At 43.8% G+C, this 15,862-nt stretch overlaps 1 protein-coding gene across 2 annotated transcripts in view; it reads left to right on the plus strand.

Annotated features, from left to right (window-relative positions):
• wuho (tRNA (guanine-N(7)-)-methyltransferase non-catalytic subunit wuho) overlaps window positions 1-15,862 on the plus strand; it is a 93,024-nt gene that overhangs the window by 41,093 nt on the left and 36,069 nt on the right. For both annotated transcript variants that reach the window (XM_068363975.1, XM_068363974.1), the window contains exons 4-5: window positions 57-238; window positions 10,301-10,458. In XM_068363975.1, coding sequence (XP_068220076.1) covers window positions 57-238; window positions 10,301-10,458 — 340 coding nt within the window. The remainder of the gene's footprint in view (window positions 1-56; window positions 239-10,300; window positions 10,459-15,862) is intronic.

The raw sequence follows: 15,862 nt of genomic DNA on the forward strand, positions 1-15,862 counted from the left end.
TTCATTAAAGATTTAATTTCATAAAGTACTGTAATAGAATAATTTTTCTTGTACAGTGAGGTAGGAGCATTAAACATCAAGCTGTCTCCAGATGAAAAATATTTAGCTGTGGCATGCGAATCCAAAGTGGTGACAGTTTGGTGCACTCAGACATGGACACTTCAGTTTACCCATAGCCTTGTGAAGAGGCCAGTGTCTATTGATATCACCTCTGACTCCATGACTCTCCTTGTTGCAGGTATGGTATGTTCCTTGTGCGGGTAATTTTTTGACCCTATTATAGTCTTCCTGATTATATATCTCTGGCATAATTACTTTGTTATCTGTATTCTTAATGATGATAAAGGTTTTTCCTTCAAGTCTTGTAAAATGGTAGCAAACTGGTTTTGATTACAGTATTTTGTTGGCTTTCAGCTTGAGAATTATGTTCATGTATACTATACTGTGCAATTGTAATTTTGTAAGTTATTAATATTTAGAGTATAGTAAACATTTAGTAGTGTTTAAGTTGAAAACAGTTGAAGCAAACTTTACTTATCTATATCAGGGACTTTACCTTGTAGTCATCATGTTAATATCATCAAGGCCACTGGCTCCCCCTACATTTGACAAAAACTGAAAATATTACATCCCAATTTTTCTCCTTTCTCCCCTCCCCGTGGCACTTGTGATGCCTAGTAGACCTGATAGATAACACCAGAAGGGGAACATAACCTCAGGCATATTAATAACAAGAACTTTGTATATAATCTTTGTAGTAACCCCGTGTGGACCGTCCTCTTCAGCTTGGACTTAATTTAGTATTTTTTAAAAAATAGTGATTTTTTATGAGAAATTAAAGGAGTTAAAAGGTGTTTTAAAATACAGGAACAGTATTTGTCAAATTGTTTTGAAAAATATATGGAAGAATAAGTCGAGTCGGTATTGCGAGAGTTCAAGATAGAATTAAGTGAATATTGTTAATGAAATAAATTTAGGAACTGGAACAACAGTTGAGTTGCCAATAAGGTAATTGGTTAGGGGTTGGTGGTAAGGAGAAGCACCACCCATTTGCCTGTCACTGACTGCATAGAAATTTTGGTATTTAGGTAAGTGAATAAAAGATTGAAGCAGTTATGCAATCTTATGGCCAATTTTTATGAATCTGAGGTTTAGCTTAGTCTAATAAGTTTTAGATTTGTCTATATGAGACTGGTAGGCTTTATATGCAGTGACTTTTCTGGGTCGAACCTGTGGCGCCGGGCGAAAAGTCCTTCTTGTATACCTTTTCTGATAAAACCTTCCAATTATACCAGAGAAAGATAAAAGCATGGAATGCTGAGGTTACAACCCTCGCGCGAGCACCTTTTGGGTGTCGTGTATAAAGCAAAGGCGCGTGAAATCCACTATTCACAGGTTGTCTTCCATTTAGTTAATTCCTTCGCCAAAGGGATGGGCCGATACAGAGGCCCTAGACACATCCCCATCGCCGCACCACCCACGCCACGACGCGAGCGCCATCTGAACAACATCCTTCTTTTTGGAATTCAAAAGTGTTGAATGTTTTCGTTGTGCTCTCGGTCTTTTTTATCTATCGTGGATTTATTTTGTCATGTCCGAAGCTCCATCTTCACACATTCCAATGTTAAGTACCATAGTTTGTTTTGACAGTATTTTATTGTACCGGGCTTGTGTTTTATATCCAGTATAGTCTGTTTTATTATCCCCGTCTGGCCGTTCATGGCGGCCATTGTTTGTTCACTTGTTGGGGAATTCATCTTTATCTGCCCGTTTAGTACTCTGTCACTTAGGTTCTTGGTTAAGTCCCTGGCCTTATGCCTTTAGAACCGTTATTATTTTTATTTTTATTTTTTGCTCATGGTACTTTTTGCAAGTAAGTCCAGCCTACGATCGAGATAGCGATTTAGCTTTGTTTTTGTTTAGTAACCGCCCGAGGCGTTCGTCACTCGACTCGGTTAAAGGAACAGTGCTATTTATTTTAAGTTTTAACGGATGCTATTCTTCGATCGTAGTATTATATGGATGTACATTTTTATTTTATACGTTTATAATAGTGTTTTGTGATTTTTAGTCCTGTTTTTGTGTCCAAGAGAGCGGGAGATTGGGGTCCCCGTTTTCTGTTCGCAGTCACGAGTTACCCCTTTCTCTCGTTTTCTTTCTTAGCTTCGGTGGGGGAGCGGATTTCCCGTTTTCCGTTTTGTGCGTTCAGCGGGTTCTCCCTCCCTCACCTCTCCCCCTCTGGGTGGATGATAACTTACGAGTTATTTATTTTTCGTGACTTTTCAATTGTTAGCGTTATTTTGGTCCGTGTTTCGTCCTCTCCCCGTTACGGCTCGGGAGTAGTTATGAACGTTATCCACTCCGCCTTGAGTTATACTCCGCCACGAGGGATTCTCAATAACTTTCGTTCTATTGTTATATTTATATTGTTTACTACATGGGACGGGCTTCATATTGTTTAGATAAGACCCTCCGGTGGCCCTTACTTCGGTCTCAGGCCACGGCCATATCCACAATAGCCTTTGTTATTACAACTGTGTTGTTATTCACAATAATTATTCAGGACCTTTCTTCTCCCTCCGGCCTCACCGGAGATCGTAAATACGCTTTACTATAATCTAAGCTTTAGTCTTTAGCTACGACTTAGCTTTTTATCTTTCACAATTGAATTATTAGCCACAATTGAATTATTCAGGGCATCTCATTATCCTCCGGCGTCACCGGAGGTCGCCCAAACACTTAACACTTAAAGTTGCCTTAGCTAATTAGCTAAGGCTCCTTTATTCAGGACATTTCATTACGATCCGGCCTCACCGGAGCTCCGGCTTCACCGGAGGTCGCCCATACACTTCACACTTATATTTGCCTTGCCTTTAGCTAAGGCTGGTGTTTGTATTTATTTTAAGGGCATGTCACTGCTTCCCCGACCCTTGGAGGTCGGCGGATTACTTTAAGCTTATTATCCTTATGTCATTAACAGAATTGGGTGCATTACAAATATACAGACAATTGAATTTTAAAGTGCCAACAATGGTATGGGGCAGTATCAACTTAAAGTTAATAGTTAGTTGTTTGGTCAATGCAATATGGGTGCTTAGGTAATTCAGTGAGTGCCAGAACTCTAAAATAATAGGTTTTTATCCCTTATCAGAGTTTCAAGCATCACCAGACTCATGTCTCCTTTCTTTTACAGAAGGCCCGTTGTACTGCTGAAGGATGCTCTGCCTCGTTCAGCGACCCCGTTGGGCATGACCTCTGCCGGTCTCATGCTCACTGCTCCATTCCCTTTATCCAGGAACCGGGACAGGCCCAATACCCAGTGTGGTTCCCGGATTTGTGCTCGTTCTGTTACGAGTTGTCGTCAGTTCTGCTGAATGATGATGTAAGTGGGTTTTCCTTTTGTTCCTTATTTCTCGTTGGCAGACACTAATATAGACATGAATATGATATACACAGTATATTTAGGAGGGCAAACCCCCTCCTCCATCACTAATCACTGCAAATCTTACAGGCCGATGATGTCTCTCTTCGGTCAGCAAGGGCTACTCTTCGGCCGTGGGTGTCGGGCTTTGGCAGGAATGCCCCGTCTGGCGCTCCCTATCTCCTCGATGGGGATATGGCCTCCCGTCTCTTCCCAGGCTCGACTACTGCTGCAGTCTCTCCTGACCTTGCTGCCCCTTTAATTGAAGAAGTCAGGGCTACCATTTCCGTGGAGGACGAAACCCTCGTACCAATGGACATGGCTGGTCTGGATATAGACGTAGAACCCAGGGACGAGCAGGTAAGTGGTGCCGAGTTGGTGGAAACCCTTTTCTCTCCTACTCCCTCTTCTACCTCTTCCTTTCTAGGTTTTGATAACTCTAAGGCTTCTCCTCGGGATCCCTCTGCCTCCGTACGACCCAAGGTGAAGCCACTTCGAACTTATAAGACTTCAGCTTTGCCAGTATCAACGTCACCGGTCCCCGGACCCTCGACAGCTCCTGATATTCATATTGCTCCTCGTAAAACCACTACTCCTAAGAAGTCTAAGTCTACCAAATCCAAGAAAAAGCCAACGGGTGACTTTCAGGTACCCTGGGCTGATCTCCTCCCCATCCAACTGATCAAAGGATTGGTCAGGGATCAAGTTCAACATCACTCTGGTGCAATAACAGAGATTAAGGATATGATGGCTACTCTGATCCGCGCCGGAACTCAGTTCCCTCCCCCTTCTGCCCCAGACGCATCGAAGCTGCCGCCCTTCGATAAAAACAATCCTTGGCGGTTTGCTTTGCATGCTCCATACGTAGATGGCTCCCTAACTCTGGAGGGCATGGGCACCCGCCCTCTAGAGGACCTGGAGTTCTATCCCCCGGGCCTAGCATTCCCGTTCAATGGTTTTGTACGGTTAAAGGAACATGCATTGGTCCGTATGGACAAGGTACCGAAGGAAACGGTCATATTTCCAAAAGAGCAGGCCCAGGCTATCTGGGCCAGAACACTATCAGAGTGGGGGTGTATTAACTCCAAGCTCACCCCTCACAAGGGTTCCTACACTATTTTTACGACAGCGGCCTCCATCTCTTTGCCGCTCATAGACAAAGTCACAGAGCTGACTATACAGGCCATCAAAGAAGGCTCTTCCATGCCGGCTCTCAAGGAGACGGACCCCACCTCTTTGCTTATTCCGGGTTCCTCGGCAGCCTGGGATGCTGCGGCCTCTACCTTCACGGTGGGGAAACTAGACCCGGACTGTGCCTCTACTCTTTTCTCTGAGAAGCTTCCCAGATTAATAGAGAGTCTTCTCAAAACTGAGTTCGAGACCCGTACTAGACTTGCTAGGTCCCTCCAATCCATCACCTCCATGGAGTCCCTTGCATCTCTTTACCCAGAGGAAACGCTGTTCAGAGTCGCCACAAAGAACCAGCTGCTATCCTACCAAATAGATCTCCATGACTTCTGGTCAGCACGGGTTAGTTGCAGGAACTTCGTTCTGTCGGAGGCCACCATCAGGCATGAGCCGAACAGACTGATAGCTTCCTCCTGCTGGGGTAAGACCCTCTTCCCTCAGACCGAGGTGGATAAGGTTCTTCAGGACGCAGCGAGGGCAAACCAGAATTTGCAGGTAAGGTGGGGTCTCTCAGCCAAAAAGAGGTTCGAACCCCAGAGACACACATTCTTCAAGAAGAAGCTGAGGTTTAGTCCTTACAAAGCGGCCCGGGGTACCTCGTCCCCACAGCCTTCCGCGGCCTCGACTTCTCGACAACAGGCGCCTCCTCAGCAGGTAGTCTACCTCGCTGCTCCCCCTGGTACACAGCCCAACCCCTCTTGGATGTCCTCACCTGCATACAACCCTGCCTACGAACCCTCCGGTTCCTTTCGTGGATACCAAAGAGGGAGTTCCAGAGGTAGAGGACAGTTCCGCCAACGCGGCGGGCCCAGAGCAAGGGGTTCCCGTGGAGGGAGGGGCCCTAAGTTCACTCCCTCCCAATGATGTGATGCCGGTAGGAGGGAGACTTTATCACTTCCGGGATCATTGGACCTTCAGTCCATGGGCTCACAGCATAATATCAAGGGGCTTGGGTTGGAAATGGTCACAGGGATCCCCTCCTCCACCGGTGACCTTCTTCCAGAGACCCACTCCCATCCTGGAAGAGTACACTGCGGAGTTACTCAAGAAGAGAGCAATCAAGCGGGTTCGATCCCTGAAGTTCCAAGGCCGCCTGTTTACAGTCCCGAAGAAAGACTCGTCGGCGTTGAGGGTAGTTCTGGACTTGTCGAAGCTCAACTCTTACATCCTTTGCGACAAGTTCCGTATGCTGACTATCTCTCAGGTACGGACCTTACTTCCCCGTGGGGCCGTCACCACCTCTATCGATCTTACCGACGCCTATTATCATGTCCCAGTAGCTCGAAACTTCTCTCCTTATCTAGGCTTCCGTCTCGGCAAGAGAGCCTTCGCATTCAAAGTCATGCCCTTCGGTCTCAGCATTGCCCCCAGGGTATTCACGAAACTGGGGGAGACGGTGCTCGAGCAACTCAGACACCAAGGGATACAAATCGTCGCCTATCTGGACGATTGGCTCATTTGGGCCCAGTCGCACCAGGAATGCAAAAGAGCTACGTCGAAGGTACTCCATTTTCTCGCCAAACTGGGCTTCCAAGTCAACCTCCGGAAGTCCCGCCTACAACCATCAAGCCTCTTCGAATGGTTAGGCATCCGTTGGGACCTCTCAAAGCACAAGCTCTCCCTTCCTCCCAAGAAGGTGAGGGAGATAGCTTCCAAGGTCAGGAACTTTCTCAGACACAAACAGGTGTCCAGAAGAGCTTTAGAACGAGTCCTCGGCCTACTCCAGTTTGCCTCACTGACCGATCTCCTATTAAAAGCCAAACTCAAAGACATCAATCGAGTTTGGAGAAAGAGGGCGACAATACCTTTAAGAGACAAGACCTCGAAGATCCCCTCTGTCTTGAAAATGAGACTACAACCATGGTCCGATCGGAGGAACCTCTCCAAGTCGGTTCCTCTACAGTTCCCCTCTCAACAAGTGACAATTCATACCGACGCGTCTCTGAGTGGTTGGGGGGGTTACTCCCAACATCAGATGTGTCAGGGCTCTTGGTCACCCGCCATGAGACAGTTCCATATCAATGTTCTCGAAGCCATGGCGGTGTTCTTGACCCTGAAGAGAATCTCCCCTCCGAGGTCGACCCACATCAGAGTAGTCTCGGACAGCACGGCCGTAGTCCACTGCCTCAACAGGGGGGGGTCCAAATCACCCAACCTGAATCAGATCCTGGTCACTATCTTCACCTTGGCAGCCGACAAAGACTGGTTCCTGTCAGCAACTCACCTAGCAGGAGTCCAGAATGTGATAGCAGACGCATTATCCAGGACGAGCCCACTGGAATCGGAGTGGTCCCTGGACATGCACTCCTTCCGGTGGATACTCAGGCTGGTTCCAGGTCTCCAGGTAGATCTATTCGCGACCCGACTCAATCACAAACTCCCGTGTTATGTGACACCGAACCTGGACCCTCAGGCTTATGCCATGGACGCATTAACCCTGGATTGGAACCATTGGCAGAAGATCTTCTTATTCCCTCCAGTGAATCTTCTACTGAAAGTCTTGCACAAACTCCGCTCCTTCAACGGGGTAGTAGCTTTAGTGGCACCTCACTGGCCAAAGAGCAGTTGGTTTCCTCTCCTCCTCGAGTTGAAACTCCGTCCCTTCCGGATCCCATTCCCCAAACTGACCCAGGTGGTCCAAACACGGACTGTGTCAGATTCCTCAAGGATAGCCAAAACCCTAACTTTGTGGATTTCATGAAGTTTGCGGCACGTAGGGACGCAAACATCGACCCAGATAATGTCCTCTTTATAGAATCAGACAAAAGGGACTCAACGATTCGCCAATATGATTCGGCGGTTAAGAAACTAGCGGATTTCTTAAGGACTTCAGACCATTCGGTTATGACTCCTAATTTAGCCATCTCCTTCTTTAGGTCCATTTTTGACAAAGGCCTAGCAGCTAGCACTATAACCACCATTAAGTCAGCTCTGAGGAAAGTCTTCCTGGTTGGGTTTAACATTAACCTGGCGGAGTCTTATTTCTCATCTATTCCAAAAGCATGTGCTAGGCTTCGACCTTCGGTCCGTCCTCAAAAGGTCTCTTGGTCTCTAAATGATGTCCTCAAACTGGCCTCCGATACGGACAACGAATCCTGCTCTTATATCACTCTTCTTAGGAAGACTTTATTTCTAACAGATTTGGCCTCGGGTTCCAGAATCTCAGAACTAGCAGCTCTCTCACGAAACTCAGAGAACATGGATTTCCTCCCTTCAGGTGAGGTACTTCTTTCACCTGACAGGGCGTTCCTAGCTAAGAATGAGGACCCCCAAAATAGGTGGTCCCCTTGGAAGATTATTCCTCTTCTCCAAGATACTTCTCTATGTCCGGTCACCACTCTCAGGGCCTTTTTAGCCAGGACTGCTACCCGATCGTCTGGCCCCTTATTTATCAGAGAACAAGGAGGTACCATTTCCATACGTGGCATTAGGCAACAGATCCTATACTTCATTAAACAAGCCAATCCGGGATCATTTCCCCTTGCTCATGATATCCGATCGATAGCTACCTCCATCAACTATTTCCAGAATATGGACTTTGATAACCTTAAGAAGTACACGGGTTGGAAATCTCCTATGGTCTTCAAACGCCACTATCTAAAGAACTTACAGGCTCTTAAATATCCAACGGTTGCAGCTGGGAGCCTTATCTCTCCCCATTGATCTTTTGTTCTTCCTTTCATCCATCTCTTCTCTTCTCCCTCCTACCCGCCACTCGCACCACGACGCCGCTTCCTTGGTGGTTCGTTAGCCCTAAGTGTATTACATATTAGGTTAATATGATTGTAACTATTATTGTTTTCCCTTGTTATTAAGTTGGGATATTCTTAGCCATGTCAGTTTTGTTGCATGTTTTCCTCTGATACTCAGAGGTTTCCTTGTTATCATGTTTGTTTATCCTTACTCTCACTATGCCCTGTGGCTAGTTTATATTTTATGCCTACTTACCTGAATTATATATGATTTTCTTTACATGGTGTTGTTTCTCTCCCCTTATTAAATTAGTAGTTATTGTTGGGCTTGGAAGGCATTCTCTGGTACATTTTCGCCCGGCGCCACAGGTTCGACCCAGAAAAGGGATTTTGACGAAGGAAAAATCTATTTCTGGGGAGAGACCTGTGGCGCCCGGCGAAACCCTTCCCCTTATTTTACACGATCCCACCCTTTCCTTTCCAAGCCATCATGGTCAATACAGAAGGATGTTGTTCAGATGGCGATCGCGTCGTGGCGTGGGTGGTGCGGCGATGGGGATGTGTCTAGGGCCTCTGTATCGGCCCATCCCTTTGGCGAAGGAATTAACTAAATGGAAGACAACCTGTGAATAGTGGATTTCACGCGCCTTTGCTTTATACACGACACCCAAAAGGTGCTCGCGCGAGGGTTGTAACCTCAGCATTCCATGCTTTTATCTTTCTCTGGTATAATTGGAAGGTTTTTATCAGAAAAGGTATACAAGAAGGACTTTTCGCCGGGCGCCACAGGTCTCTCCCCAGAAATAGATTTTTCCTTCGTCAAAATCCCTTTATGGGGTTGCATATCATATACCATCCTCTCCTACCATAAGTACAGTTACGTCTTGAATATGGTTTTCTTAATAAACATATGTTTGTATAAGGTTCTCGAGAACAAATGATTGTGGACTGATTTCTCCTGTGATAAAATTGTATTTATTTATCTAACGTTAATGAAAATGTAGGAGTTAGTAGGCTATCATAACCATGATTAAGTCATTTAGTTGCTAGACATCTCTTTTACAAAGATGGGCTATGTGAATATGGGTGCATATACCACCAAAGGAAAGGAGTTAGGAAAGTTTTTAAGTTAACAAAAAGACATATAGTATAATAATCAGATTAATTTGAATGATTGTTTGCCATTGACTTTAAGGATTCCAGGATTTTAGTAACAGGAAATAAGTTATTTCTAATTCTCTATTTTTGTCGCTGATGGGTAATGTATTGGTTTTTAATCTTTGACTGTAAAGTTAGAAGGTGTTTTGTATGTATCTCATTGGTTTTTAAACTTTGACTGTAAAGTTAGGTGTTTTGTATGTATCTCATTGATTTTTAAACTTTGACTGTAAAGTTAGAAGATGTTTTATATGTATCTCCTTAGTTTTATACTTCTGTGTTATGAATATTTCTTTAAGTTATTATGTTAGCTGGGTTGACTGGAGTTAGGCATTTTATTAATTATTCTTAAGGATCTGTTCTAATTAATCTTTTGAGCAACAACCCCTCACAAGATGATTTGGCCTTCAAGCCCTGGGCCAATTTTTTGGACATTTTACAATGTGAAACTTTACAACATTTGTTATTGTATATTTGATTAAATTTGTTTCCATCTACCAAGGCATTTCCCCCAATTTGCAGCAGTAGCAGGAAAAAAAGAAAAAAATACGAATGGGGACTTTTCTTCCCCCAGCCTGACGAGGGATTCAGAGACCCTCATCAAGCTGAGAAGATATTCATATACGTAAATAAAAAAAAATAACATGATTAGAGGACGTAAATGACATTACTTGTCATCAAAGGGAGTACAGTAATTTTCACCCAACGTACATTACATTGTTTAGCGCTCAAAGGGTAAATATAAAGAAAGCTTTCACCTTTCAGTATAGAATTTAGATCCAAATATAGTATGGTACCGAAGATGTGGCTATCATGTGACTTCTTTTATGTAATATTACAGATAAGACTGGTGATGTGTACCACTTCCCCTTGAAAGAGGACTCCTCTGTCAAAGAGATGTCAGAGTGTGCTGATAGTAATGGTACTGAAGAGAAGATAACTGATAGCAAAGTGGAATCTGAGGTATTGCTAGGACATCTTTCTATGTTGCTGGATGTGGTAAGTTTGGAAGGTTATTTAATTTTTTTCAGTGGATAATTTATTTAAGAACTAAACTTAGAGAAAAAAATTATGGTTTTTAATGTCACTAATCTGTTTTAAACAAGGTTTAACATTTAGTCAAAGATTGAGTTTGATTTTATAGGCCTGCTAATTATTGGAGCATTTGCCACATTCACCAAAAAATCTCTAAAAATTTTCGTCCTAATCTTTGAAAGTAGCGTCCATATTTATTCCAGAATTTAAGAAAGTAATCTAAGACAGTCATCAAACAAAGAACAGTTGGGTTTGTCACTGGTCAAATCAATACCTGGTTTACACAAAAAAATCACATTTCAGATTTGAAGAAAATGTCTGAAATTATCGAACAAGTATTTAGCAGGACTCATCTTGATACGTTGGGGTCAACTTTACTACAGTACTGAACATCCTTCTAGTTCATTATATGCAATTGGGCCTTCTTCCTTTGTTCCTGCTTTGCATAGGAGTCATGGTAATGCAAGATGTTTGAAGTTTTGTTCAGTCAGGAAAAGAAACTTTTATCCTTGAAGGTCTCAGGGCTATAGTAGGAAAAGCCAATAGTTATCCTGGTGATGCACTCCATTAGAAGGCAGATTAATATCACAACAAAACTGGGATTGTCTTCATCCGCAACCTTGGGTTGTTTCAATTTTAAAGGAGGGATATCATAGACTTCTTCATACTCATTCCATTTTTATTAGCAGTACCATTTCATATTACAAGTTTCATCAACTACTTGTTGAAATTACAAACTTTGTCATAGGAAGTTTTTTAAACATCTAGAAAAATATGTTAAGGCAGAAGTTAGGGATCTGTCCCCAGATTTTTATAATCTGTTGTTCGTGACCAGTTTCTTGATGGAAACTCCTTCCACAGTACTAGTAGGTGTAATGATGGAGAATTGATTGTACTCCAACAATCTTATGGCTGCCTACTTTAACATTCTCATTCTGTAGCATTCAAGGAAATTCCTTCAGTTTATGTGGGGAAAAATATGGCTCCCCCAGTTTTTACAAGGATATGGCTTCAGTCTCCTGATGATTACGGATTCTGGTGATAAGATTTCTCTTTTATCAAGCTAATAGGTGGGAGCTGGACTCATCCCTGAATATGATTAAGGCCTTTCAATGATTTTTACTCAACCTGTAGAAAATTTGTGGATTCTGACCAACTTCAAGAAGTCAGTACTTTCTCCTTCTTGGAGGATTTAATATTTTTGGATGAGAATAGGTTCATTTCCTTTTTGGGCGTTTCCGTGAAAACCTAATCGTTACTGAAGTTATTGGCTCAGTTCAAAACGATAAGTCATCTGTAAGCGTGTATGTGGATGAGACTTCTTAAAACTCTGGCTTCAAAGGAAAGATGTCCCATTAGACATTTTGATAATGATACCTGTGCAGTTTCGAATAATTTTTTGTTAGGACAGAATGACAGATCCAAAGAAGACTTTAATTCCCCAATCTTAAGATCAATTAAATCTGATATTATGGTCTTCTTTCTCGTCTTATATAGAGAATTCTCTAATCCATTGGATTTAAGGTTCTTTTAGATTGATCTGTTGGAGCCCTTTGGATTATAACATCCTGCATTTCCAACTAGGATTGTAGCTTAGCTAGTAATAATAATGATCATAATAAGAAACTAATAGTGCATTAAGTAAAAGTGCCCACTGTACATAAAAGGGATTTTTCAATATTTAACTTAGCCGGTGATTATATAGCTGCAACTCTGTTGCCCGACAGATAACTTTACGGTAAAAGCTCGCCAGCGATCGCTACACAGGTTGCGGGTGTGCCCAACAGCGCCATCTGTCGTCCAGATACCCAGTACTCAATGTAAACAAAGACTCAATTTTCTCTCTGTCGAGCTATCGACAAGACGTACTTACTCGCTGTTGCTAAACTGGAGTTTTTTCACAACTAATTGGTGAAGTACTTTATTCTAGTTTTGAGCTTTTGCTATGCAGGTGTTTTATCTTCATCTTAAATCTTGAACTCGTTTTGGATAGATTTAATTATGGTGACAAAGAGAGTATGGACTTTCTTTCACTTTTAAATGGCCGACCCTTCCCTTAGACGGAAGTGTGTTTAGGCTTTTAGTAATTATCTTATCACGTTATAGATTTTCCTCTATATATTTTATATCTCTCCGCCTTTATTAGGCCTCTTCGATTAACTTTCCATTTATTATAAACATATAAAAATAATTTTAATGTTTTGTTTATATAGACCTTTCCTGAGAGTAGGCGGTCCTAACTTGGAAACCGAAGTTAATCAACGTTGAGCCCTTTATATCGTAATTATCTTTTAAAGAGCTAAGGATTTAAAACTTTTTAAAAGTAATATTTTATGAAAGAATTTCTTTGATAGTCTTCGTACTGTTTTCAAAGATGAACTAACGTTTAGTTTATTTATGCTACGCAGTTGTTGACGTTCAGGACGTTCAACATGCGCTCTATCGTTACGATAGAGAGAGAGTGTATCACGGTTTCACTTTGCAGTAAGAGTAAATCGATTCTGACGTTTTGTTCATTCTTTCTTAGCTTAAATGTTTTAAATTCTATTTTAAAGGAACTTTTTATTTGAAAAACCTTTCAGTTTTTTCCTTTAGTCAAATAACATGTTTTTTTGACGAAATATAATTGGGCTCTTCTCTTAGGTGCGAAATCAAGAGAGAAAGAGAGAGAGAGAGATAGAGATGGAGGGAGAGAGAGGAGAGAAAACGTTCCGTTCAAGCGGGTAATGTTGTTCTCGAGTTACTCTCGTCCCTAGTCTCTGTACGGGGAGGAAGGATAAAACGTTTTTAGTTTTTTATTCTCGTCCCCAGGCTATGTGCGGTGAGAGATTGAAAACGTAGTTATATGAACTAGTGTTTAGTCTCTTTCCCAGCCACTGATTTTTTTATCTTTATATATGTTTTCTGTTTTTTGCTGGTATTAATGAGCTTGCATTATACAACTGATTTCGCAATTACTACCTTTTAATGAAGGGTAGAATTGCGTGTTTCAGGTAGAAATCAGTAAAAGTTTCGATTTCAGTGAAATAAGTGCAAAACAGAAAATCGAAGTGATAAAGTGATATGCGCAAAGTGTTACAGTGTTGCGTCCGAGGGTTCGTCTGTTCGTGCCTGTCGTTCACCTAGTCCGGGACCTCTTGCATGCTCCCAAGCCCAGGGGAGAAGTAATGTCAAACGACTTATGGGTTCGAGAGGCCTTGACCAACGAACAGACGTTTTCCCTCTATGGTATCGGGTGTATCTTACCAAGATCTCCCCTACCATAAGACGAGAGAGACGTTGTTTCTCCTCGTCATCCGAAGGCTTTTCGCATAAGAAACCTGTCACAAGGTTTCGAAGCCCTTAAGCGAAAGTCAGTCCTTTCAGGACAGGTCCAGCGTCCTGGTTACAACCATTAGGACAGCTCTGACCCTATGCAGTCATCGGATAACTGCTCGCCGCCTAACAAAAGCGTAACACAGACTCCGAAAGTCTTTTTTTGTAGGCAAAGTGTTGCGGTCACAGACGTTACCCTCGTCTCTTACCACAACCATTTCCGTTGATCCTTAATGGGTTGTATGGCAAGACATGCAGTATATGCTTGCCTCCCTTATGGAAGACTATTCTGCCGATTAGTCCGTTGAGTCTAGCCGTTTATCTCATCGATATCCTGGCTTTCAGCCAACCTAACGTTCCTTTGTGCTTACTGTTGACGTTGGCGTAGCTTAGTCACGTCAGTCAGGTTGTTTAGAACCACACTCGATGCGGTCTCGTGTGGTTTTTCAGCCGCATTTGGACGTTAGGCCACTTGCTGATGCTCCTGTTGACGTTCAAGACGTTCACTAACAATCGGAGTTGACTTGTTTTGACGCTGTGCGTCAACCTCCGCATTCTAGAGTTGTTTTGACTGCTCAGTCTAGGCAGTCAAAGCAGTCTCGAGTGGACGCTGTGCGTCCTCACGCACCTGTTGTGGTTGACAGTTCAGTTGTTGACAGTTCACAGACTGTCAAGCAGTTACATGACGTCGCGTTCTGGTCCGCTACTAATGCACCAGTGAGTGTGGACTCTGCTTGTAAAGCATTGCCACCACGGTAGGTCTCTCCCTTGCTTGAGACTCAGCTTTTATCGGACAAGGTTCCTGTAGATGAGGAAGTTGCTGTTCCCCCTCCTACTGATATTCCCTTGAGGACTCTGTCAGATGGAGAGGAGCCTAAAGCTGCTTAGCCTCCTATGGACTTTAATTAAATCATGATGATTTTTTTAAGGATCTTTGTCCGGATCTTTTTGTAACTGCTGCTCCTCGTTCGCCTAAACGTCAGTGCTTACACTAGGCCTAGCTACTTCGAAGCCGTTGTTTTTAAGCTAGTGCTCTCTCGCTCTCCTAGAGAGCTTTACGTTGGCTAGGCGACTGGTTTTTCACCAGGAGGAGTTTGGGGGATACAGCCTTTGCTTTCCCTTCTTTTAAACTGGTTTATAGAGCGAGAGTCTGATATGATACGAGAGAAGTTCTCGGCTTGGGAGTTCATGCCTCTGCCCAGATAGACTTCTCAATTCTCGTAGACTCTCCCTGGCGCCTGGCCAGGAAACGCTCCAAGTTGTTTACAGGTCAACTTCACAGCTGTTTTCGAGCCTTTGAAGTTTGCTGTACAATTATGTCATGCATAACAAGGCTTTCAGGGATGGTAAACGGTACCACCTCAGTCGCTAACCCCGTCTGTTGCCACACCTGCTCCCGTAGACCCTAAATGGGCTTTGCTGCAAGACATGCAGTCCAAGCTTGCGTCCTTGATAGAGGACTTTAATGCGGAGAGGGTTGCTACCGAACCTTCTGGCCAACAACCTTCCAACCGGTCGGTTGTGCGCCCTGTTGACGCTGAGGTAACCTACTCGCGTCTGCCAGTTGAGGTGGTTCCTCCACCGATGCGACCCAGTGTGGGTTGCCAGCCGCACGTTGACGTTAAGCGACGCTCGGAGGTGGTTGTTGACGTTCAGGACGTTCAACAACCAGCAGAGGTGACTTGTTTTGACGCAGTGCGTCAACCTCAGCAACCCGGTAGGGTGTTGACTGCACAACCCAGACGGTCTAGACAGTCTCGGGTTGACGCTGTGCTTCCTCGCGCACCCATGGTTGTTGACAGTTCACAGACTGTGCAGCAGTTCCATGATGTTGCGTCCGGCTCCGTCACGCATCCACCAGTGCGACCGGACTCAGCGAGCCAGGCGTTGCCCACTCCGTTGCCGTTTCCTCATCAGTTTTCGGATGAGGAACCCTCTGATGAGGACGTTGCTGAACAACAAGACGATCAGCCCCCAGAATAGATCAAGCCCTGCTATCCATCCAGAAGATGCTGAAAAAGGAACGCTGCTCAGTCAGGCTGTGGATGAGTCT

This window comes from Palaemon carinicauda, chromosome 40, assembly GCF_036898095.1.
Source record: "Palaemon carinicauda isolate YSFRI2023 chromosome 40, ASM3689809v2, whole genome shotgun sequence".
Taxonomy (NCBI): domain Eukaryota; kingdom Metazoa; phylum Arthropoda; class Malacostraca; order Decapoda; family Palaemonidae; genus Palaemon; species Palaemon carinicauda.